The 25127-nt window shown below is 36.5% G+C and overlaps 6 protein-coding genes across 18 annotated transcripts; 2 read left to right on the top strand and 4 right to left on the bottom strand.

Moving 5' to 3' along the window:
- The first annotated feature begins 775 nt into the window (after positions 1–775).
- On the top strand, positions 776–4370 carry LOC111286508 (serine/threonine-protein kinase BSK5-like). The gene is made up of 10 exons (XM_022876513.2): positions 776–1118; positions 1210–1418; positions 1502–1637; positions 1869–2002; positions 2105–2210; positions 2404–2489; positions 2659–2847; positions 3232–3396; positions 3739–3852; positions 3984–4370. Exons 1-10 carry the CDS (start codon positions 1037–1039, stop codon positions 4224–4226), a joined length of 1464 nt encoding a protein of 487 aa, XP_022732248.2. The 5' UTR covers positions 776–1036; the 3' UTR covers positions 4227–4370.
- Positions 4371–4780: 410 nt separating this feature from the next.
- TIM10 (Tim10/DDP family zinc finger protein) lies at positions 4781–6466 on the bottom strand. Of its 2 annotated transcripts, none has more exons than XM_022876517.2 (6): positions 6332–6466; positions 6190–6243; positions 5866–5918; positions 5568–5606; positions 5370–5439; positions 4781–5039 (listed from the first exon to the last, which is right to left on the bottom strand). In XM_022876517.2, the coding sequence occupies exons 2-6, from the start codon at positions 6229–6231 to the stop codon at positions 4986–4988; spliced, it is 258 nt and encodes an 85-aa protein (XP_022732252.1). In that variant the 5' UTR covers positions 6232–6243; positions 6332–6466; the 3' UTR covers positions 4781–4985. The 2 variants fall into 2 exon arrangements, with proteins under 2 accessions (XP_022732252.1, XP_022732253.1); XM_022876518.2 differs by having other exon boundaries at positions 6190–6238; positions 6332–6450.
- Positions 6467–6623: 157 nt separating this feature from the next.
- LOC111286511 (uncharacterized) lies at positions 6624–7920 on the top strand. The gene is made up of 4 exons (XM_022876516.2): positions 6624–6721; positions 6809–6965; positions 7088–7164; positions 7650–7920. Exons 2-4 carry the CDS (start codon positions 6865–6867, stop codon positions 7814–7816), a joined length of 345 nt encoding a protein of 114 aa, XP_022732251.2. The 5' UTR covers positions 6624–6721; positions 6809–6864; the 3' UTR covers positions 7817–7920.
- Positions 7921–8605: 685 nt separating this feature from the next.
- Positions 8606–10736, bottom strand: LOC111286510 (uncharacterized). The gene is made up of 3 exons (XM_022876515.2): positions 10379–10736; positions 9971–10013; positions 8606–8973 (listed from the first exon to the last, which is right to left on the bottom strand). The coding sequence occupies exons 1-3, from the start codon at positions 10646–10648 to the stop codon at positions 8822–8824; spliced, it is 465 nt and encodes a 154-aa protein (XP_022732250.1). The 5' UTR covers positions 10649–10736; the 3' UTR covers positions 8606–8821.
- A 721-nt stretch (positions 10737–11457) lies between these two features.
- LOC111286509 (tubulin beta-2 chain-like) lies at positions 11458–13545 on the bottom strand. Its single transcript, XM_022876514.2, has 3 exons — positions 13079–13545; positions 12702–12971; positions 11458–12379 (listed from the first exon to the last, which is right to left on the bottom strand). The coding sequence occupies exons 1-3, from the start codon at positions 13470–13472 to the stop codon at positions 11709–11711; spliced, it is 1335 nt and encodes a 444-aa protein (XP_022732249.1). The 5' UTR covers positions 13473–13545; the 3' UTR covers positions 11458–11708.
- A 594-nt stretch (positions 13546–14139) lies between these two features.
- Positions 14140–24773, bottom strand: LOC111286507 (uncharacterized). Of its 12 annotated transcripts, XR_016342643.1 has the most exons (10): positions 24712–24773; positions 24522–24587; positions 23980–24237; positions 23677–23892; positions 20085–23585; positions 19740–19924; positions 19356–19642; positions 17567–17663; positions 15945–16020; positions 14140–14425 (listed from the first exon to the last, which is right to left on the bottom strand). XR_016342643.1 is itself a non-coding variant. In XM_022876511.2 (7 exons), exons 3-7 carry the CDS (start codon positions 24184–24186, stop codon positions 19561–19563), a joined length of 4191 nt encoding a protein of 1396 aa, XP_022732246.2. In that variant the 5' UTR covers positions 24187–24237; positions 24522–24587; positions 24712–24773; the 3' UTR covers positions 19167–19560. The 12 variants fall into 12 exon arrangements, 3 of the variants coding, with proteins under 3 accessions (XP_022732246.2, XP_089617827.1, XP_089617828.1); XR_002689835.2 differs by lacking the exon at positions 15945–16020 and having other exon boundaries at positions 14140–14559; XR_002689836.2 differs by lacking the exon at positions 15945–16020 and having other exon boundaries at positions 14140–14523.
- Between the last annotated feature and the right edge of the window lie 354 nt (positions 24774–25127).

Here is a 25127-nt window from a genome sequence, read left to right as displayed (position 1 = left end):
AATTTCCAGCTTTTAATCCAAACAATTATTCACACAAATTGTGACCCAAACCCTAACCCCCTTTTCCCCCCTCCCATCAGCCCCCAATTTTTTAATTTTATTTAATACATGTAATTATCAAATCCCATAACTTCTAAAAAATTATTTTTTCATTCTCTTAGATTTTATGACAAAGACGGTCACTTTCTTAAAATAGTAATGTATAAAAATAAAAAAGTCTATAAATAAAAATTTAATAATTTTTAAAATTTACTATAATTAATCAAATATTGAATATTTTATTGAATTTAATTAAATTTTTAAATATTTATTTTATTTAATTAAAATTGTAAATATCTATTTTTATTCAATTTAATTCTCAATTAAATGATAATATTAATTTTTTTAATAAAAATTCAATTGAAAAAAATAAATATTAAAAAATTTAATTAATGATAAAAGAAAAAAATTTGGCTGATTATTAAATTTTAGTTCAAAATTTCTTTATTCTTTTGCGAAAAATTAATTATTATTGAAAAATTTTATCTAAAACATAAATATATGTTTTTTTATATTTAATTTCCTTTCATCTAATTTCCTCTTTGACTTTGACTCCATATCCCATTCCTTTCCTTTAAATTATCCACCCACGTGACTTTTTTGGCTAATTTCATTGGACTGTGCAATCCACGCGATGAAGTAAAGACTGTGTTTAGGATAAGGAGATAAAAGAAGACAAATTTTGACTTCAAGAACAAAAAGAAACTAAAAATAAATATTAAACGGATGGAAATGAGAGAATGGTGGTGAAAAAAAAAAAAAGGTGAAAGAGAAGAAAAAGAAATTTGGATCCAAAAAGTTGAAAGATTCTTCTTGTTTTTTTAATTTTCTCTTACTTTCTCACTTCCCAAACACTCTCCTTCCTCTTTAGCACTAGCATTGCTCTTGGTCACTTTCAATCCTCAAATATCCGTCAAAGCTCAAAGCAAAGAAAATCGAAAAAAAACCAACTTTTTGTTTGTTTTTTTAGTTTGGTTGAAATTTTAGGTTTAAGCCAATGGGAGCTCGTTGCTCCAAACTATCACTTTGCTGGTGGCCGTCAAATATCAAGTCAAACCTTAAGGACTCTTCCGATCTCGGTTAGTTAGTTGACTTGTTTCCATCACTTTCTCGAGAAAATTTCACTCTTTGGTTATAAATTTTAAATTTTTCTTTGGTTTGTTACATCAGAGAATGGGAAGGAAGCGTTACCTGGATTCAGCGAGTACAGCTTGGAACAATTAAGAGCTGCCACCTCAGGTTTCTGTACAGACAACATTGTATCGGAGCATGGAGAGAAAGCTCCGAATGTAGTTTACCGAGGGACGCTCGACGAGGATCTTTTCATCGCCGTTAAACGCTTCAATAGATCGGCTTGGCCTGATCCTCGACAGTTCCTTGTATATTTATAATAATATATATTTACTTTTCCATTTCTTGGTTGATTTGTAATTATTGAGTTTTGTTTTTGGCGTTATTTTAGGAGGAAGCGAGGGCGGTTGGACAGTTAAGAAGCGAGCGATTGGCCAATTTGATTGGTTGTTGCTATGAAGGAGATGAAAGATTGTTAGTTGCTGAGTTTATGCCTAATGAAACTCTCTCTAAGCATCTTTTTCACTGTAATTTTCACTTTTTCCTTCAATTTATTTTCCTGTTTCTAATTCACATTCCAGTTTATAAAAACCCATAGTTTGATTTGATTTGATTACAGTCTAGGAAATAAGTAATTAGTTGATGTAGTCGTATAGAATCTTCATATCCTTTTAGTACATTGAACGAATGTGCTGGTAATGAATATCTTACTAATTCTAAGAATTGTTTTGTATTTGGTTGAAATGGTAATGGTGTAGGGGAGAATCAGCATATGAAATGGGCGATGAGGCTGAGAGTGGCGCTATATCTAGCGCAAGCGCTTGAATATTGCAGTAGTAGAGGGAGGGCTTTATACCATGACCTTAATGCTTATAGAATCTTGTTTGATCAGGTAATTTTAATCTTTATCATCCATGTTTGAACTATTATGTTACTGTTAATGCTTACTTTGAACTTCATATTTTATATCTTACAGTGGGTTATTTTTTGACAGGACTGTAATCCCAGACTCTCTAGCTTTGGCCTTATGAAGAATAGCAGAGATGGAAAAAGTTACAGTACAAACTTGGCTTTCACCCCTCCGGAGTACCTAAGGACGGGTAATACTATGCTAACAGATAAAGTTTATGGAACTCTTGTACAGATTGCAACAGTCTGTCTATATTATGTATGCATACATATGTATATTGGGGAAAAGGGTATGTGAATTTAGCTTTGGGTACGTTAGGTTCTCATGCAACATGTTGCTGTCTCTTTACCTGAGCTAATTTATATACCTCCTTAACATGGTAGGAAGGGTTATTCCGGAGAGTGTGGTTTACAGTTTTGGCACCCTATTACTTGATCTTCTCAGCGGCAAGCATATACCACCAAGCCATGTAAGTTCCCTCTTCTTGTCTTAACCTTCATTAAGCGAAGTCTTGTCTGTAATATTTCCTCATAGCAATTTAAGAAATTATTCAAATTACGGATATATAAACTGCATCATAGGATGTCCTTAGGAGATAATTCAAATGCTTAAATGTTGGATTGTTATCATCATTGCAGGCACTTGACCTAATACGTGGAAAAAACTTTCTGATGCTAATGGACTCATGTCTGGAGGGTCATTTTTCAAATGACGATGGAACTGAATTAGTGCGACTAGCTTCACGCTGTCTGCAATATGAACCTCGTGAGAGGCCAAATGTAAAGTCTCTTGTAACTGCTCTTACTCCGCTTCAGAAGGAAACTGAGGTATGGTCACCTTATTCCCCCTATCTTCTCTTCTTTATTATCTGCAACTTTTATTTTAGAAAGTCCATACCAAAATATTTTTAGCTTCTAATAGAAACCAATCTATGCCCTGTTACTGCAAGTGAGCTCTTTTAGATTTTGCCAAGAGTGGAGTTTCTGTGGCAGATATGACCATCATTCGTAGTTTTTTTATGGCATTTACTTACTAGTAGCTTGAAGCTTTATGATAGGAGTAAAAAGGTGCAACTTTTCTTTAATGTTCTGAAACAGTGGGTGCTGGACTCAGTTTCATTATTCTGCTATTCACAAGTATTTGATTAGTTAAATTATCTTTTATCTATGACAAAAGTCTATGTTACCCTTTTTACCTGTATTACTTAACAGGTTCCATCACATGTTTTGATGGGCATTCCACATGGAACAGCATCCTCAAAGCAAACAATGTTACTAACGCCTTTGGGAGAAGCATGCTCAAGAATGGATCTTACCGCAATACATGAACTTTTAGAGAAAATAGGATACAAAGATGACGAGGGAATTGCAAATGAGGTCGGCAATCTAGATTTTTTATGTTGTTTCAATTCTGAGTCAAAAAGAATTAAAAATCAAAAGAAGGCTTTAACTTATGCTTTGGTAGTGTAGAACAAAAGCTAGCTGATGCCTCATTGGTACATTTACAGAAACACTTGAGTTAATAAGACAAGAGCTCCATAAACATAATGTTCTTATTGTCTTTTTTGCTGACAGCTTCATCCTTCAAACTGCTAGAAGATCAGAACTGCTTTAATTACTTTCTTAGCATTAATTCCAGAATCATCTAAGCACTTTTGACGTGGATCCTTTTATAAAATTGCCTTATGCTAAGTGGTGTTGAATGTTTCTGCTTTGCAGCTTTCTTTCCAATTGTGGACAGATCAGATACAGGAGACTCTGAATTCAAAAAAGCGTGGGGATACTGCTTTCCGAGTAAAAGACTTTGGAACAGCCATTGAATGTTACACTCATGTAAGTCCTTTGTTTACAATTTGGCAATTTGCAGAACCATTTATTGTCCACAATCAAAATGCTCAGTACCCCTAGATTAAGATTTCAGCCCTTCATATGCTTAATGGCTTAATACCTTGCCTTGTGAATAGTTTATTGATGGTGGGACGATGGTATCACCAACTGTGTTTGCCAGACGCGGCTTATGCTACTTGATAAATGACATGCCACAAGAAGCGCTTGGTGATGCAATGCAAGCCCAGGTAATATCTCCTGAGTGGCCCACAGCATTCTATCTCCAAGCAGCTGCTCTGTTTAGCCTTGGGATGGACAACGATGGGCAGGAAACCCTCAAAGATGGTACAAACTTGGAAGCCAAAAAACATAGAAACTAAAAGTGTATAGCCCTTTTTTTTTCCTTTCACTTTTTAAATATATCTTCCTGTCTTATTTCCCCCTTTCGCATTATTTATGTTTCCTCAGCACCACAGAGTAATTGTAACCTTTAATATTCTGGTTATGGTGTTTGTTCTCTTTTATTCTCATCCTGAACACTATATTTTAAGATGATAGCAAGAATGAAATTTTCATTTTTGAGTTTGACATCAAGAAGATCTACCTATCAATCATGTGCCCCTATATATACAGATTGATTAAAGATTAGTGCAATGTAGTTGAGTGTTTTTTTTTTTTTACAAAGAAGACCAGATAAAAGAAAGAATTGTAATTATTGAAATTTAAACTTGGATCCATTGATTTTACCTTTTAAAAGTAATTATGTAAATTAATTGAATTAAGCTTTGAGTTCATAGATGAGATAATTTTATGGATAAAAGCTCCAACTATAAGAATCCGAGGAATTGGGTGAGTTCAATTGATAAGCGAATATTTTCATTAACAAGCAGTAATTCATGTAATAAAATTCCTGAAGCATAGTGCATAAGAGTCGTATGGAACTTCTGATTTAGCACCAGAATCTTTATTGTGTTGAAACCAATTCAAAACAGCCACAAACATTGTGTCAGAATAAAATGTAATTTCGGGTGACGTTAAAAACATCTGTTGTGCTTAATTTCAGTCACCGCCTTTCCACAACAGCAAGACTAGCCATGGTTTACATGTAAAATAGAATTCAGAATGAAGGATGGCAATATTTAAATTGGAGGCCGACCACCAGCACTGAGCATCTGGCCAATCATGCCATTCACCTAGACAATACAAAAGGTCGTACGTATAAGAATCAAATGTCAGCCATCAATAAGAAATAAGATTCAAAGATGGAAAACATCAAAGGTATCAGAATCAAGAATGAAAGCTGAATAATAGAAAATTTTGCCAACCAATGTGCAGTATGCAGCTTGTAGCCTTCTATATATATCATTCGGAAGGTAAAAACTTAACACTATTCCTACAATTTGTATATTAACTTGAGAATAAGACCAGAGAATGCAGTTATATAAAACAAGTACAAGACATGCTGACAGCTTTAATATAACACAAATTAGAATAATTAAGAATACTTTGAAACCTAAGCCTACCTGCCAATACTTTGAAACACAGCGATCAATGCAACTATTTTCACCCATGTTTAGCTCAGACTCCTTGTACCTAAAGCAGAAAGATATTATCATTGACACCATTTCTTTAGGAAAAAAAAGTAACCATATACCATGTGAAAATCTCTTGAATAGGTTGAAAGAAACAATATGAAGGGAGGGTGTTGGGGCTTCTCATACCTTTTGTCAACACACTTGTTGAAACACGTTTGTGCAAGCCTAAGCGAAAACCATAAAAAACAAGCTTAATTCAGGAACTTGAGTATTGGTAATAAAAACTTGCAAGTAATGGAAAAAATAGTCACACTATTCAAAACCAAGAAGCATGTCAGGCCAATTTCAACTTCCGAACAGAAATTTTCATTTCTTGCATACAGGGTGTTTAAGAGGCTAAACATAATTAACATGTCTGTCTGATGCCAATCTTGACATTTATTGTGTACTATAAACATGTTAAAATTTGACAATCCTATCTTACCTGTTAAAGAGTTCTACCCTATATTCCATCTCTGTTTCCGCCATGCCAAAGGCCTGCCAAGTGTTCAAAACAGAGTGGTAAAAGGCAAAATAAATAAAATTACAATCAACCAAACTCCAAAAGGAAATAAATTTCAAAAACTATTTCCAGTCAGTTCATAACAAACACCTTAATCCAATGAAACTAGAAACCCAATATTACTTAAACAGTCCAAACTCAATAAAACAAAAAAAAGATATCAAGTTTTTTTTTTCAATCCCAGAGAATTAATTAACCCAAAACTACTGTTCATGAACTAAGTAAAACAAAGTAAAAATAGCCAACCTGCTCTTTGTCTATTCCAGCTGGGGTGTTATTGGCAGCCATTAGAGCCCTGAGCTACAAACAATATCGATCAAAAACAAACCAGAAACCTCATGGAAAACATTTTAATAAAAAAAAAAAAGAGGTTTTTATAAAATCTTACTTAAGATTTTTCTCTGATCGAAGAAAAGCCTTTTTTTGGTTAGGGTTTAAGGATTTGCCGAAAACAGGGAAATGGCGAAGAAACCTCTTTACCAGGTTCTTTATATTGGAATTAGGGTTTTAGGGGAAACTCTACGGTGTAATTAGATGTGGGTTGAAAACCGAATAGTTACACGCCACGTAATACAAGTCACCGCATACATTGAGTCAAGGGCTAAATTTGTAATTTGAAAATGATTCTATTCTCACTTCTTTATATTCTTTCAGAGGAAAAAACTTGAGCAAAGGGCTAAATTTGTAATTTGGAAATACTTCTTTTCTCTCTGCTTTATATTCCTTCAGAGGAAAAAACTTAGTTCAAGTTATAGGGTTTTGCAGTCAGAATAATCAGGTAATCTAGATTTTCTGCTACACCTATTTTCTTTTCCTACCATGATTATTTGGGGATATATTTATATTGTTTTTCCTGTTTTTGCAGCTTATTTATATATAAATCAGGGTGTTTGGGAGATTTTGAATTTGGATAAAGAAATAATGGAACATGGGTCCTTCACTGATAATAGTGCTGCAACTTTTTCTTTAACAGAAGAGGATCATACTCTGGCTAATGCTGTTAGATTCACCTTGAATCAAGAGTCAGTTCAATCACCTTTTTTTTTTCTGGATTATTATTGCTACGGTAATGTTGGGTTTGCTTTCTTGAAAGATTTTTTGTGTGATTATGTTGAAGGTAGTGCTATCATTTTTAATTGTGCAGCCCAAGGGTTACATTTTCTGGGTACAGTATTCCTCATCCTTCGGATGCTCGAGTTAATATTAGAGTTCAGACCACTGGTAACTCAATATTAGTCTCTTCTTTCATGCTATACTGATTCATTGTTTATGATTAACTGTTTTGAAATTTTCTCTTTAACATGTTATTTAAAAAGTGTGAATTTTTGCTACTTGTTTCTTGTTTTTTCATCAAGCAAGTTGTTTTCCTAGTACTCTAGTTGGGCGATTTGATTCATTTGTCTGCCTTTTGATTCCTGGAAATCATCATGTTGTATGGGTTCAATTTGTAGTGTTCTGTAAACATCCAAGTCCTCAGCCGTTGTCAATTGGCTATTAACCGATTGATGTTTGGAATAATATTCATGGATATTGACCTCAAGCCCCTCCTACCGTGTTGGGTTTGCTTTCCTCAATTGACATCTTTGGCACATTGTTCAGCTTCTGTGATGAATTTGATCTTTAGTGTAGCCTTGCATCCATGGAATTTTTCTTCCTGTTTTTATTTTTTCTGTTGTGAAAATTTTTTTTGGTATGAAATTTTGCAGGTGATCCAGCAAGAGAGGTACTGAAAGATGCATGTCAGGATCTAATGCTGACGTGCAGGCATGTAAGGAGCACTTTTGACAAGGCTGTTGAAGATTTTAAAGCAAGCAATGCTGTGAAGGCCATGAATATTGATTCACAAGACAGTGATTCAGAAGAGAGTGATTGAAATTAGTATATTTCCATTTTTTTCTTTGACATCTTTGTTCAAACCATGGTGTGCTCAATATTATTATCTCAATCTCAAAGTAGTGCTTTTGTTGTCTTGTTGAAGATTTGCATAGGATTAACTAGCTTTGTCAGATTTGCAGACAATCGTTGCCTATTTTTTGGGTACTTGAAGTAGTCAAACTAAAAAGTTAGGTACTCTACCTCAAGTTGTCTTTGTAATGCATAAGATTGACCAACTGGACAGTTCACGTTTGACGTTATAGTGAATTAAGCATAAAAGTCTGCTCGTTACATTCACAAAAAAATGGCAGGAGGAATGTACAGCTATACTTGCTCAATGATCCCAGGCCTCGCATTCCATACGTATAAATACTTTGTAGTAATAACTAGCATAAGAGGAGGAAACTGATCGAAACTGTTATTCTGCAACCAACCAACATTCAACTTCTTGCACAAAGCATACAACCGTAAAAGACATTGAAGCCCTGTATCAACAGGTCTATCTAAAATTTTTTATATGATGATACCAACCTTCATTTCCATGTCTTTCTGGCAACCTTAATCACGATTAATGTTCCTATTACACTCTTTGGTTTCTAAGGATGAGAACTAACTTGGTAATATTGCCGGATCAAGTGACATTTAAGACCATTTGACAGTTCATGGATTGTCAATGGTCATTAAAACCAAATACAAGACATGCACAAGCGTCGAAGCAGGCAACTTAGCAGAATGCCACTTCAAACAAAAGAAAACTTTTAAAATAAATGTAACTCGTTCACAAAACTTTTAGTTTCTAACTAAAGATTTCCCATTTGTGCCATTAAAAATTGAGTGTTTCAAAGCACGGAGTTGATAGTACATGAAAACTCTAAGTGCATCCAGATATAAATTGTAAAGCACTACCAAATCTGAAAATAACTATATGCCTATGGAATGCAAAGAAATGAGCTGAGGACAATACAATAGCATGTTACTAGCATCCATAATTTAAGGCAATGCATCAAGCTACTTGAGCTTCAGGCTTTGGGGCATTTTCTGTTGGTTTCACCAAGGTCGAAGTGGTCTCTCCAGGTTTTGACAAATGTGGAATGTATCTCCAACAGCGCTTGTGAACTCCACTTATTTTCTTTGGAGCATCTGCAGCTGGCAAGCCTGCAGTAGGCATCAATAACAACAACTAAACCACCATAACAGATAATCGCAGATAGAGAAATCTAATCAGATGGTGAAAACTGTTAAATGCAGAAATAACATCTATCCTTCATGAGTTGTCATCGCCTAGGAAAATTAATTCAGGAATTACCCATTTCTTCTACCATGGGTGGACGCTGCATATGCTACATCAGAATAAAATATAACAATATGCAGTATGATAGCCCATTCAATCTCCTTATGCATATTTCCACAAATACCATTGGTGTGTACCTTTTACAAATAAACAAGAAGCACGCTATCAAGGCACTTGGATCTTTGAAACTAACAGAGACTTATGCAAACTTCTATTTCAGGCCATATAATTTGTAAAAGGCTAAGAGCCTAAGACATCTAGTCTCCTCTGAACTGTTTCCCACACAAACTAGACCATTTCCCACCTTCTACATTGACATTAAGCTTGCCTTACCATAGCAATCAATAGGGTTTAAACCAAAAGTAAACGATACAATTGACTTCTTCTGATCTTAGCCAATATGTGGCACAATGTTTAAGTTTAAGCAACTTCTTGCTTTTTACCTATTAGTGCCTTTACTGCTTTCTAGAACCTCTGAAGTATGTGTTCAACATTATTTAGCTCACTGCTTCACCTCTCTCTTTCCCTAGCAAATCAGTATGCATTTATTTCTACCATTGGCTAACTCAGCAAAAATCAGCATTTCAGGGATCAGAAGTGTCAAGCGAAACAAACTTTATAGATATGGCAAGGGCCAAAAAAAGGCATGAGAATAGACAAGGAAATCAGAAGCTCATAGAAAACTACATTTAAGGATGCATTGAGCATGAGATTGGACAAAAAAAAAAAAAACCAAAAAGGCAATATCACCAGAATTAAGTGACACCAATGAGCAGAATAATACAAAAAGCTTAAACCCTAAAATTCTAACCAATATCAGAAGAACCCCTTTGTGATAATTACAGCAAATCAGTTACTAACCATCTTTGTGAACAATTCCCCAAGCCTTGCCATGCCTTCCATCCTGCAAACAATCTCAAACCTCATAAACCCTAAAACTCTTAAACCCTAAGAAAAGAACCAAAAATAACAAAAATTGCATAATCTACCAAATCCCTAAAATTTTCACCAATAAAATTAACAAAAAAATAAGAAAACAAATCAAAGATTAAAAACCAATACATTTTGCTCGTAAGATCGTACACAACCATTTAGCTCCATCAACTCATCACATTTTCAGGAAACACAAAAAAAAAAAAAAAAAGCCAATTATTTGAAAATCAATTTTCCGACAAAAAAGAATCCAAAAGACCAAACTAAAGAAACCCAAACCAAAAGAAATCCGTATCTTTTTTTTTCTTTGGACTGAAAGAGGAAGAAAGAGAGGACCTTGTAAAGATTGATCTTGGTGATCTGATACGAAACATCAGTCCAATGAGTTTTGGCCATGTGGTAACCAAGCCCCCAGTTGGGTAAGAACTGAGCTACCTCGAACAGGTTCTTCTTCCTTTTTCTCTTGGGCTTTTTGGAATCTGAAGAGGAGGCGCCAGGTTTTTGAGTCGAAGTGGCAGTGGAAAGGTTTCTCAAGAAGTTGAATGACAGTCTCAATAGCCCAATACTTTGATTTTGGGCAGCTCTGCTTGCGAGTGTTGTCGCCATTTCTGGTTTTGCTTTTGTTTCTCTTCTTTAGTCTGTGAAGGCTACCGGGAGGGAATGGGAATGAATCAGATTAAGGACTAAGGACCAGCAAGAGAGGGTTTTTAGTGAAAAAAAAAAAGTTTGGAGAAGAGAATTAGCATTAGTAAAACGCTGTCGTTTTTGTGTGATTATTTATTTCCCTATTTTCAAAGGCATAAGGATAAAAAAAAAACTTTCAAGCAAAAATTTAATACTCATTTAAAATTTAAATTTTTTATTTCAAATAAATTAAATCTTTAAACATTTATTTTTACTTAATTAAACCCATATTTATTTTCACTCAATTAAACATTGATTAACTAAAAATAATTAATTATCTTTTCTATAATAAAAATTTAATTGATGAAAATAAATATTTGAAAGTTTAATTGATTAAAAAAATAATAAAATTGTAATTGATTATTAAATTTTAGTTTAAAGATTTTTTTTACCCTTTTACCATTTTTAAAAGTATCACCTAAATTTTGCATAAAAGAAAAAACATAAGTAAACAATAGTAACAATAGTAACAATACTTATAACTTATAAGGATTAATAGATTTTACATAGTTTAAAATCCAAAAATAAAAAACAGAGGGGAATTCAACATTGCTTTGAACGCTCTGCCTTCGTTGTAGTTGAATCTTAAAAACCTGGAATTTCTAGCAAGCATTAAGTGAGGACTGTTTTTATGAAAAAAAATTTGGTTTTAAATCAACTCATTCAATCTTTTTTCCTTTTATAAATTATAAAAGATCAAGGCGGATGTTATACTATTATTAGAGAACAAATGCAACAAAAAAGTTTGTTTTAGAAAGTTAAAGGAGAAGGGTACATAGTCTGCTTGCCTTGCTAAAACAGCAAGCAAGCATTGAGCATGAAAATATCAAGAACAGCTACTGCAAGGGATCCCAGCGAAATTCAACACATAAACGCAACAACAGTTACAGCAAATGACTAATTCTTTCACATTAAAGAAAACCAGCAAATGGAAGTTGAGATTTGAATTGCCAAAATAGCAATAAGTTTCCTCCTCGTTACATTAGTCCTCATATTCGGGTTCCTCTTCCTCATACTCTTCATCATCAGCTGTTGCATCTTGGTACTGCTGATACTCTGAGACCAGATCATTCATGTTGCTCTCTGCCTCAGTAAACTCCATCTCATCCATGCCTTCCCCTGTATACCAATGCAAGAAGGCCTTCCTCCTAAACATAGCTGTAAACTGCTCACTCACACGCCTAAACATCTCCTGTATGGATGTTGAATTGCCGATAAATGTGGCTGCCAGCTTGAGGCCATTGGGTGGGATGTCACAAACTGTTGACTTCACATTGTTAGGAATCCACTCAACAAAGTAGGATGAGTTCTTGTTCTGAACATTCAGCATCTGCTCATCCACTTCCTTGGTGCTCATTTTACCACGGAACATAGCTGATGCAGTCAGGTAACGGCCATGTCGTGGATCAGCTGCACACATCATGTTCTTTGCATCCCACATTTGCTGAGTGAGCTCAGGAACTGTTAGAGCTCGGTACTGTTGGGATCCTCTTGAAGTGAGAGGTGCAAAACCCACCATAAAAAAGTGAAGGCGAGGAAATGGAATGAGATTCACAGCGAGTTTCCTAAGATCAGAGTTAAGCTGACCAGGGAATCGTAAGCAGCATGTAACTCCAGACATTGTTGCAGATATCAAATGATTCAGGTCACCAACTGTCAAAGATGAAAAAAGGAAACAACAGAGATGTAAGATCCCCAAGCCAAAAAAATAGATCTAAGTTCTTACTAATTGATTTTACTTTTCTGAAAACTATTGGTATTTATAGAGAGAGAAAGCCCACAACAGCACAGAATGACCATTATTAAACGTTGAAATTCCACAAGATATTTCTAAATCACACCAAACCAAGAAGGCTTCTTGATGAATCTTAGCTACTGAATTAGAACTAGTACATCAAACTCCAATCAACAATTCAATCGAAAAGAATGGCTCTATTGATAGTATAAACTAAGTATAAATCAGGGGAATACTTACAGCTGGGAGTGGTGAGCTTAAGTGTTCGGAAACAAATGTCATACAAGGCCTCATTGTCAAGAACCATACACTCATCAGCATTTTCAACCAACTGATGAACAGACAAAGTGGCATTATAAGGCTCGACGACTGTATCAGAGACCTTAGGAGATGGGAAAACTGAGAAAGTCAACATCATCCTATCTGGGTATTCCTCCCTTATCTTCGATATCAGCAGTGTCCCCATTCCAGATCCAGTTCCTCCTCCCAAAGAATGACAAACCTGAAACCCTACAAAAAAGAAAAAAAAAACAGTTATTATACAAGCACAACTTACACAAGTTTGCTTAGATCTTTGTTCTTTTTTTTTTATTGGTCAGGTTTCTAAGCACACTTACCTTGAAGGCAATCGCAATTTTCAGCCTCTTTACGAACAACATCAAGAACAGAGTCGATTAACTCAGCACCTTCAGTGTAATGACCTTTAGCCCAGTTGTTACCAGCACCAGACTGACCAAAAACAAAGTTATCAGGTCTAAAGATCTGACCAACAGGACCAGATCTAATGCTGTCCATGGTTCCAGGTTCAAGATCCATGAGAACAGCACGAGGGACAAATTTACCACTACTGGCTTCATTGTAGTAGACATTGATTCTCTCAAGTTGAAGATCCAGGTCTCCTTGGTAACGCCCGGTCGGATCTATACCATGCTCAGCACAAATAACTTCCCAGAACTTGGCTCCAATTTGGTTGCCGCATTGGCCACCTTGAATATGAAGGATCTCGCGCATTTTGGGGAATTGGGTTGGAGAAGAGAAAGCGGAACAAAAGGAGGTATTAAGAGATAAGGTACTTGGCGAGGGTGAAGTGAAAAAGGGGAGATGAGAGGTTTTATATTCAGATCTGGAGAGGAGCGGAGATGGTTTTTTTAATTATTTTTTGTACCGCACAGATTTTTTTTTTTTTTTGAATCATTGGTTATTTCAGTTTTGGAGGCTGAAAATAGGGCCACAGATTTCACAACGGCAAAACTGAGATGTAATCGTAAAAGGCCAAAAAGGAAAGTTTTTTAAAATTCAAAATAGCAGAGACAGCTGGATACGATTGTCGGCTAGCTGAACAGTCGTATAGAAAGGAGCCGTCTAGTCTAGGGTTCAATTAAACGACACTAACATCTAGTCGTGTTGTATTTTCTTTTCTTTTTCTTTTCTATTTGGTTTATTTATTTGCATACGTATTTTTCTAGTATTATAATAATAATAATAATACTATTAACTTTTATTTACAAATATTATATTTTAAGGTCTTGGAGGGTCCTTGTAATTCTTAAGCAACTCTTATCAAAGTATCAATAATAGAACTATAGAAGTAATGCAACAGTTTAAAATCTTTCTCTTTTTTCTTTTTTATATTCTCATTGCTTAATACATATGCAAACAAACGTACGCAGTAAAGAAATAAAAGAAAAAAGAATACTTGAATAATAAAGTGGTGGAATCAGAGTAGAAATGATCATAAAAGTGTTAATAGAACAAGGAAATGTAAAATTATAGTGGCACTCTTCCCTCTAACCTTCAACAAACTAATGTTCTATTCTTCCCTTTACAAAGATTTGATGGCTTCACGGAACGGAATTGAAATCACCCCTATCTCTCTAACATTTTTTTATAACAACCTTAGTCCTCCGCATATAACAAAGCAACCCCTCCCTCAAGAATCAACAATCAATCAGCTTCCTTATGCTCTACAAGACAGCCAAACACTTAAAACAGGTATTAGCACTTCACACTTTCACTCACGGCATATCTTCCGCCAACATTTGAAAAGCATAAGTCAATAGCCCTGGAAATACGTTGTCCTTTGTATGAAACATGCTATCTTCAAATGCATAATTAAAAAAAAAAAAAAAAAAGACCAATAAGTTGCCGGGAAAAAGGTCTGATTGCCCCATTTCAAGTTTTAGCCAAATTAATCAAATATACTGTCATGAAAAGGGGGATTCCACCGCACACTAGACAAGTCATTAAGCCATGAGGCCCAATAATAAACGGTAAGCATAAAATAGGAGCAGAGAAAATACAAGGGAGAAAACATGGGCTGAATCCATGAATAATATTCTCCATGATTTATAATTCTTTTTTTTTTTTTTATCCCTGTAGCTACCCAACAATTCTCTCTTGCACTGACCAAGTATATACTTTAACATAAAGGTTTAATCTATTTACCCAATCGACACTAATTTACACATGCACCACATGTGGAAGTATTTATTCGAGTTTTGTTGTGCGGGTCGTTTTTAGTAATTTTATGTTTAGCTAGGAAGAGCCTTGTTTTTGTGGCTCATTGGATGAGTCTAGCTACTCAATTAGGGCTTATGATGTGGTCCTAAATTTATGTAAGATGGGATTATCTCTAAATCTAAAAACATTTAGAATTCCAAGTCCAATTATGATATAAAAAAAAAAAAGTGTCTGCCTGTCTTTGGACTTAGAAGAAATGGTTTTAATAGATATTTTACTGAACGAAATGTTCAAGAACTTTATCATTGTTGATTCACCTCGCCACGTTATTTGTTATCCTTTCTCAAGGTTCTGTTGCCACTGTTCACAAGACAACAGTACCCATGATGCTCTAGTCTTGCCAAATGCAGCCACACAACACTCTTTCTCATAGTAGTATTAAAACCCTAAATAGCTTTTCATTTTCCAATCAGTTCCCACCAATTTGACCCTACATTTGTATCATTATCTCAATGCTCACTGTTTCCAGTAGTAGCATGCAACTAGAATCATCAAGTCGAACCAACATTTTTGAATTTTTTTTATCTTAAACTCCAATCAAATCAATTGTTAACCCTAAAAGCCTCTCTCTATAACCATAAAAAAAAAAAAAGAAGAAACCATTACTTCATAACTCATTAATTCTAAGCCCCAAACCTATTGTACATTGAACCACCGATTAAGACTGCACCCTGCTTGATTATATAAAAGACAGCCACTAGCCATTGCTTTAACTAGAACCCAATTGGTAAATTCAAAACCAACACTGGTGAAAGATCTTTGTCTAGTATAGTACACTACCTAATATCGCTTCCAAATTTGACCTTCGTTCGACTCACTCCAAGAAAAAGCAACATTGACATAATAAGAAAGAGAGAGGTGAAAGACTTAAGATCTTAAAATCAAAAAGGAGAACAAGCAAAAAGAACTACCATATGAGGTTGCAGATTCAACCACATAATGATCAAGAATAAAATCACAAACCTGGTCAGAAACACAATGAAAGATACGGGATATGCAGTTCAGAATTGCCATCCAACATTGAAAAGAGGCTGCCCAGCTTCAAAGAAGTAGAAATTTTGCAAATATGGAAGTCTTATGAGGCATTAACCATTAAGCATTTCCCAAAGTATTCATGATGAAAATTCAACCAAAGTCAAAAAATAGTAGGGAAACAGAAAGAATTGCTTAATTAGCCTCCTGCCAATTATCATTTATGTAACCTCTTGATCATAGAACTAGTATTATGAGTATTAAAGCACCAAAGTTTTAAATTTGAAATTTCACTTTGAATGATTTAGACAGGCAACAAACATCCTATAGTATGATTAACTTAAGTGTTATAAAGGTTCAAAAACTAAGAACTATATTCTTGAACTATAGAGATCTAACTTTATGTTAACTTGGAAGTCAAAGGCTCATAAAATAATGCCTAGAAAAACAATTCAACATTGGTCATCTTCTAAATGATAGTTATTTGTATGTCTCAGATTTATGTCTATCATTAATTACTTTATACTTAATACTTTATTATATCTCATTTTATAGAGCAGATACAAATGAAGTTTTTGCACCTTAAAAAATTGAAGATCACAAATGAATGGAAGTCATTTAGAATTGTAGGAAAATAAACATATTATTAGCCCAATTGTGCATTTACTTGGAATATCTCAGGCATGACAGAGCAACTGAACATAGAAACAAACAATGTTTAAAATATGAAACATAGTCGATAAATTAATAAAGGTCAACGAGAATGTTAGATTAACACCTCTACAATCATACATCAAATATAACAGCATGAGTCTTAAGGAAAAGCAGACTGATCCACACGCATAATATCAGGACAGAAAGGAAGGCAATGCAGCCACCAATATAGGCATAACTTGTCCGATCCTATTATTGAAACACCAAAGGACCAAGAAAGAAATGTTAAAGTAACAAGACTAACACTGTCTTTTCTAAGGAATGTCATTTAGGTTCGACATGCACAACTATGAAAGATGGATCCTAGCAGAATATAACATTCTAAACAGAAGTCTTATTTGACATGAAAGATAGTAGGCCTTCCTTGTCCATCCTAACATATAGAACAAGCGCCAGGAGTCCAGGACAACCCTTGCCTGAAGCAAGTACATCCTAACATGCAAGCCTACTAGGACTCTTGGCCTAAGCTTTAAATCCCTTTAACAAGGGGATGAGGCATTGCTAAACTAAAAAGGAGAGGTAGTCAACAACCTAGCTCAATCCAAGTATTCAACAAAAGGGCCTTGTTTCAGAACTGCCCTAAACTGATACCCTGCAGTTGGCAAACAATTCTAACTTACGTTTCACTTATTAAAAAAAGAAAATAAAGTATTTCTAGCATACATTTTAAGAAATAACTTACACTCTAAGTAACACTTTTATCAGCCTCTCAATTCTAAGATCTCTCAGACTACCACAAATTTCCCACAACTGAGCATTTAACTTAAAAGAAAATATAAAACAAAAACAGTGTGGCAATAAAGCAACATATATAATACCCCGCAGTTAGCCAATTTCAAAGAAAAACAAAAGCAATATTACAAAGCAAAAGTTTACCGCTACTGTGAACACAATCTTACCACATCTAAAAAAGATGAGTGTCAAAACCTTCCCACTGTACTTTCAGCCATTATGTTGTCTGCTTCGCCGAAAAAAGAGAGGTCGAATTGAAAAAATCTATTATAGAAAAAAAGAAATTCCACCAGTATAAAAATCGATTCTATCAAGTTTAAAAGAATTTTGATAGTATTAAGCATTGGACCCGAAAAATATTAAAAGATAACTAAAGGAAATTATTTTACTATTAGAACTAATGGAACCAAGAACCTAAATGGCAATAACTTGGATAAAAATTTTCTTGGAATTCTAGCTAGAAGAAACATAAATTCTTTAAGGCAGGGATATTGAATCTATAATAGTATCATGAATTCAGAGGTTGAAAACAATCCACCAAAGGATGGAGACAGTTTCATCCTCGCTAGTTATGAGCTGTTCAATAGTCTTAACCAAGAGCTTATTCATTACGCCAAGAATGCTTATCCTACACAGAGCAAGATCTCTCATAGCCTAACTAAGTCTTCAAAGTTCATTCCCTTTTAAAAGTTACCATATAAAAGCTACTGAGTATAAAAGCCAACAACCTTCGGTTTATGCTTCTAATTTTTCTGTTTCTGAATTTCATTTGAATGACGTGAAGGTCCCACTTTGATGTCCATGCCATTTTAATAATCTTTTCCACTGGTCAAAGGACGGGTAGATCCTCAAATTGAATTTATACCCTAGACTAGCCAAGATGACGGAGATCAAATGCTTTGGGCCCTTAGGTTTAGCAATCTATAGCACAATCATCTCCTAGCACATAATACATTGCATTAAAGAATCCTAGTTACATATATGTCAAGGAACTAGTAACACCCATAATCCTTAACTTGTTGCACAATTAATATTTTTTGGCATTAAAAAGTTCTATTGATTACCTGTAACCTGGTATAAATGTCAAACTATTGTAACAAAAACCATTGCCCCCTTTATTTATTAATGGACTACATGCAGAAGTAGACAGCCGTTTCATTACAGAAATTAATATTGAGCACTAAAATTTATATGAGACCACAGTACTTGAAGTTTAGTCTAAGAAGAAGCATATTTCAAAATAATTAAATTTCAAAAGCAACTTTTATAACTATACAACTTAGAAATTAATTATTGAAAGCATATGAAGCCACAATTAGACTGATTGCTTACAGCAATTTAAGAACAAAAGTCCAAATAAACTTCACCACAATATGTACACTTGTTCTATCATCTACAGCTGACTCATAATACTTTGTAAACATTTTAAAATTCCAGTACAACTTATATTTTCTTCCTTTGAATATTCAAGAGGCAAGAAAGGTTGATAGAGTAAGAACATCTGGCCAACAAAGAGATAGTTGGACAGATGCCAATGGATAATCAACAACCTTTTGTCATAGAAGAAAAACAAAAATGGCAAAGGTTGCGTGCTGAATTCAACAATAGTTCAGGAAGGAAAACAGTTTGTTCAGTTAAATCCCCCACAGTGTCACAAAAGGACTCTAATCTAAAATTAAATAAGATTGAGACAGCAGGTGATTGAAGAGAGCACACAAAAGCTTATTTATTGGATCTATGTATGGTTCAACCTAAAAAACCTAGGGATAAGAAACACAATATTGATACATATATACTTAAATATACCATCTCAACAAGCAAAATAAGCACTACTTCAAAACATCCTGATGTAATAAAAACATTTTTAACTAGATAATGCTGAAGTTGACACAAAATATTAAAGTTCTAAAAGCAACAGATATTATATTAAAAAAAATAAAAACCAACAAACTTAACTGCCACTGAACTCCAGTTCCAAAAACCATCTCCATTAACATGGCAGCAACCTGAATGACAGGATCAGCATAAACCACCCAGAAGTAGAAAAGAGGCATCAAGGGTGAGTGACCTACATCACTAAGTTCCAAATACCAAACCAACAAATTCAATCCCAAGCCAGCAAGTGAACAACCACAATCCATATGACAGCGCATATCAAGACTCAATGCTTATTCACACGGCCTTCAAATTTTGTGTTCTTTGATTTGCTTGAATCATTGTGTATGGAGTGATCACCGGAGGTTCTACAAAACAAAGCAACACAAAAAATAGATATTTTTTACCCGTAAGCAAAGTAAGTTTTGGATAACACCATGGATTATATAGAAACAGAAAACTTACAACTTCTGTTTCTTTGCATTTTGTTTGATGGTAACAACCATATCCATAGCCATCTTCTGGTGCTCCCTTGTTTGTGAGTGCAGGTCCAAGCCTTCAACAGTTTCGCAGTCCACTTTACAAATGCGGCACCAACCCATGCTCACCGGTTTTCTCTTTCTCAAATTTTCAAATGAATCCATATCACCCTGAATACACGAATCAAAAATAGGGCAGGAGCAGAAACACATGGAACTCAATGATATATACTTCCAAGCATACATAGATCATATTTATACAAACATGAAGAATGAGCAGTATTTTTGCATAACATAATTGCAAAAAATTAGAACAAGACCAACACTTAACTGTATAGATTCCACCATCATTAGGAAATTCTCGAAGTGAAAAGCTGCTTCTAAATCCTGGCTCACCAAGTCGTGGGTGACGGAAGTTTCCAGGCCCACCAAATTCTCCCATTCGTTCATGGCTAGAAAAATCACCAAAGCCAATGGGTTCTCCCATCAGCAAATGACCAGGCATGTTAGGATGACCCAAATGTTCACCCATTCTAAAGTGCGGAGGCCGAATATCTGGACCAATCATATCACGACTCCTCAAATGCTCCACCATGTGATCAGAACTCTCAACTCCACCTCTATGTAGATGTCCAGGCAAACCAGAAAACCTATCATTGAATCGGCGTTCCCTGGCATCTATCTCGTCACCAGGATGCCCTCTAAATCCACGTGGGGATATGCCTGGATATTCTCTGCCTGGACTTCTAGAAACAAAACCATCCATACGATGCCGACCATAGCTAGGAACCGTTCCACGAAAATTTGTCCTGCCTAGAGTATCTTCAGGAAGACCAACTGGCCTTTCTCCTGCATCATGATATGGTGGCAAGAATTGAGAAGGACCAGAGCCAATCATAGGATCAAAATTCAAACCATGAGGTTCCTTCTCATGAGCCCTTGGTCCCATATCCGTGCCAAAATCATGAGGACCTCTAACAAGGGGTCTGGATGAGGAAAAGTAGCTTCCAAATTTCGGAACAGGCTCAGCATCCAAATGAGAAGGCCTAGGAAATTGTTTAAGATCTTCATCAAATTGTCCTCGATCACCAACACGATGAGCATGATCCAAAGGAAATGGATTCAAATGCTCATCTTGTGCAGGCTTTAACCTTTCACCATGCAAGCTGAATGTTGATGTGGAATCAACACCTGAGGCCCTAGGATCTAGCTGTCTATTATCAGCATGATAGTCCATGTTTGCAGATCGCTGCTGAACCGAATGACCTTCAGGGCCATATGGCAGTGCACCGTGCAAGTCAAAAGCATTAAGAGGTGGTGTACCAAATGGTGGGCGTACAAGAGTTTCACCTAGAGATATCCTAGGAGCAGCAGAAACAGGACCTTGAATATAAGGCCCTTGAGGACCATAATTACTTGGTCCTCTACCAAAGGAACCAGGAACTAAATTTTCAGGTGGAACTAAAGTCCGTCCTGGGCCCTGAGGCCTAAATTGATTGGGAGGAAGTCCTGTTGTTTGTGCATGTGAAGGCAGCCCTGGTGGAGGTGTTTGTAACATTGCAGAAGCAGCAGGTCTTTGTTGGTTATTATTAGACCCATAAGGCATCTGTAGGGGTTGGTGCCTTCCCTGATCAATAATTGGAACGGAATGAGAAGGCTGCAGAAAGCCTCCAGGCTGAACCTGACTGGATGGAGGGATGCCTCTAAATCCATTGCCTGCAGGACCTTTAGAAGTAACCTGATCTTGAGGTAGAATTTTTTCTTTCTGCATCTTTCCATTCTGTTCTTCACCAAGCTTAGCCTCCTGCAGTGGGGGAGTTTTCAGCAAAGGGCCATCCTTAATTTTATTTTCCTCTACCTTGCGCTCACCATTGTCAACATATTTCAGGTCTTCAGTAGCCTCACCCTTGACCGTATTCTTAGAAACAGGATCTCTATGTGGTTCAAGGTCTGTCGTTCTAGATTCTGGTGTTTCCTTATCATATCCACTACTATTATCTCCAACATCACCAGGAGGTTTTTCATCTACAGATTTCAAATCAGCATTGGATTTTGAGGCATTAGTTTCATCCACATCAGCTCCAAGACTAGATGCCACATCCAACTCATTACCTTTCTTCTTAGCAATTCCCTGGGAGGATGAATCCGCTTCTTGCTCAGCCACATTTTTGTCAGTACCATGATCTCCTGGCACCTCACACATTGGTTGTGAATTTACCCCAGATTGGTTGTTGGTCCTGAACACATTACTCTGATAAGAAGATGGCAGGTTTGCACCAAGTTGCATAGGCTTAACCAGCATACCAGCTGCAGACTGTGGATATGGCTGTGGTTGTACAACATGATTCGGTGTCATAGGTCTCCCAACAAGATTATGAGATGAATGGGGATGCACAATATGAGACCCTGCAACATTTTGCTGTGGTTGTGGATAGGCATGAGGAGGTTGCTGAAAGGAATGAGGGGGGCCTGGGGGCCACAACTGAGACTGTGACGACTGTTGTTGCTGCACAAAAGGACCTTGCTGATGCATTTGAGGCTGAACCAAGCCCACCGGTTGAGTTGACAGAGGTTGCTGCTGCACATACTGCTGAGACATGGGTGATGCAGGAGGCTGCATAGTTGGACGTTGTTGAACTGAAAGTGTAGGTCGAAGAGAATTTGGATGAACTTGTTGCAGCATAGGACCAGGTAAAGGCAACAAACCAGGCTGCTGTTGGTTTGGAATTGTAGCATGAGATTGGGGTGGGCGCATCAAGGGAGGTTGCTGAGGGTATGAATTCTGCATTTCAGCAGGGTGCTGCTGTGGATGAAGGCCACCTTGAGCATGCATATGCAAGGGATTTTGTGGTGTTACCAGCTGTATTTGCTGGTGAGTCTGCGATTGTGGATAAGACTGATGACCAGTCACGGCATGGGCTGCAGGGTGCTGCATCTGAGGTATCAAATTTGGATTCAAGGGCTGGCTTTGCAGAGGATGTGGCTGCAGCTGGGGCTGGGGCAGAGGCTGAGGCTGAGACTGAGGCTGAAGCTGTGCCTCAGGCTGAGCTTGAGGAGCAGGATGAAGCTGGGGCTGTGGTTGTTGCATCTGGGAATGATGCTGCTGATACTGAGGCATTTGCCCATGTTGCAGATGAGGCTGAATAGTTTGGACCTGTGGATGAGGCTGAGCTTGAGGAAATGGCTGAACCTGAGGCTGGGAATGGCCCTGGGCGGTTGGATAAGTTTGTGATGGAATTTGAGAGTGAGGTGGTATCATAAGGTGAATTTGCTGCTGTTGGTTGACTTGTGCTTGGTTCTGAGGTTGAGAAGCCACCGGAGCCTGAACAGATAAGTGTGACTGAGGCTGGGCCTGTGGTTGAGGCTGTACTTGAGACTGAAGCTGTGGTTGGGGCTGCACCTGCGGTTGAGGTTGGGGCTGTGTCTGCATGTACACTGAATGCTGGCCAGCCATGTGTGATGCATTAACTTGCAAAGGCTGCTGCTGGTATTGTGGAACTGCCTGCTGTTGAAAAGGGTAGTATTGCTGATAATATGGGTCATATCCAGAATATTGCTGGTAGTATTGCTGATACTGTTGCTGCTGTTGTTGATACCACTGCTCTGACATCACCACAGCAGCCTGGGAGACAGCTTGAGACTGGGAATTTGGGTTGGCATGCTGATTCGGGTCTTGTACAGGTGTACTGGATGTTGTAGTTTGAGATGCGAGGGTCTGAGAAATAGCTGTTTCTGCCTGAGAAGCAACCTGGGTCTGACCAGCAGTAGCTGTGGTGCCTGAGACTGCAGTTTCCTGACCACCAGCAGCTTGCTGTGCTTGAGGCTGCACACTCTGTCATTAAAAGTATGTATAAAAGTCAAACTAACCAAAAAAGCTACATAAAACATGGGCTGACATTAATAAAGTGATTCAATGCACTCACAGGGCAATTTTGTGCATGTTCTTGAACTTGACGATGCACAATCTGAATGCCACACCTATTACATACAACAGGAGAATTGCCAAATGCACACCCAGAACAATGAGCTGTACATTCAGAAAGTGGACCCTGCCACGTGCAGCCACTCCTATGGTATAGACAATGAACTGTGATTTTCCCAATGGTGTCGGCAAGTGCCTTATTCGACTCAACAAGCGGCTATAATTTGAGAGGGGGAAAGGTCAATAAGAAGAAAATAATAATATTAATAATACAAGAAGAACTAGCACAGTGTAAGACATGTACCTTAGAATCCGCTTCTGTTACCAAGTAACCATCATAAGGACAAGCTCGGGTAGTACCGACAACGTAGGTTAAACATGGTTTGCAGTAAAGATGGGTGCATTGTGACTGTAATGCTTCATTTGGGTAGACAAGTAGACGACAAACAGGACAGAAGAACTCGCCGGCCAGAGATTGGATATTCAGTATGCACTCGTTATCAAACCCCATTCTGTCCAAGAAATTTGCCTTCAGCTCCCAATGAGCATCAATTTAATTAGCCTTTAAAAACAAAAAGAAAGGAAAATTCACCATTTCTAGACTAGCACCATTAGTAAAATCAACAACGTGGCTATTAGCAAAACAACAATGCAATTAGGATGACAAATCAGAGAATCAAAATCAACAAATTAAATCAACATTAATATTCCTGCTTATATGACTCGGAAATAGAAATTTCCGACATGCAAAACAAAATTATGCAAAGAAAAACAAACATTTTCCTGTTTATTTTTCATTTTTGCACATTTTCTCAGCAGCCAAACAGGATATGGAAGATCGTATACCTGAAATTTATCTCAGAATTTGATTCAACCTCTCTTTAAACCCTAACTCCAATTGCACCAACAAATCTGTGATAAAGAAAAAAAGAATAGATAAATTTAGGGTTTTTGAAAGGATCGGAGAATAATAATAATAATAATAAGGTAGAGTGAAATAAACGCGGATGATTTAAGGCATTGATAAGAATCTTACGGGATGGAGAAGGCGTAGCAGCGGAGAGAGCGTACGAGAGACGAACAAAGGAAGTAAAATGCAAAGACTAAGGAGAAGGCAAGTACGGTTTTATATTTAGTCAGTTTATTTAAGAAAATAAATAAATAAAAACAGTAGACAAATTAAAGAAAAAAAATGTTTTAATTCGTTTTATCACGGAGAAATGTGACGGACTGGCGGTCTTAAGGCTTTAAGCCCTAACAGCTACTGACGGCAACTTGTAATTACGAAACTGTCCTCTGCAAAAGACCTCTTGCAAGGCTATTTTAGTACTTGTCCTCTCTATAAACAAAAACTTTTATTAAAAATGATCTCTCAGTGGGGTTTTTACATGTCACTAATAATGATACATACAATTAAGATATAATTAAAAATAAATAAATTATACATCAATC

Source organism: Durio zibethinus, chromosome 6, assembly GCF_047325235.1.
Source record: "Durio zibethinus cultivar Kanyao isolate XHJ-2024 chromosome 6, ASM4732523v1, whole genome shotgun sequence".
Classification (NCBI taxonomy): Eukaryota; Viridiplantae; Streptophyta; class Magnoliopsida; order Malvales; family Malvaceae; genus Durio; species Durio zibethinus.
This window is presented reverse-complemented; position numbering and strand designations above follow the sequence as displayed.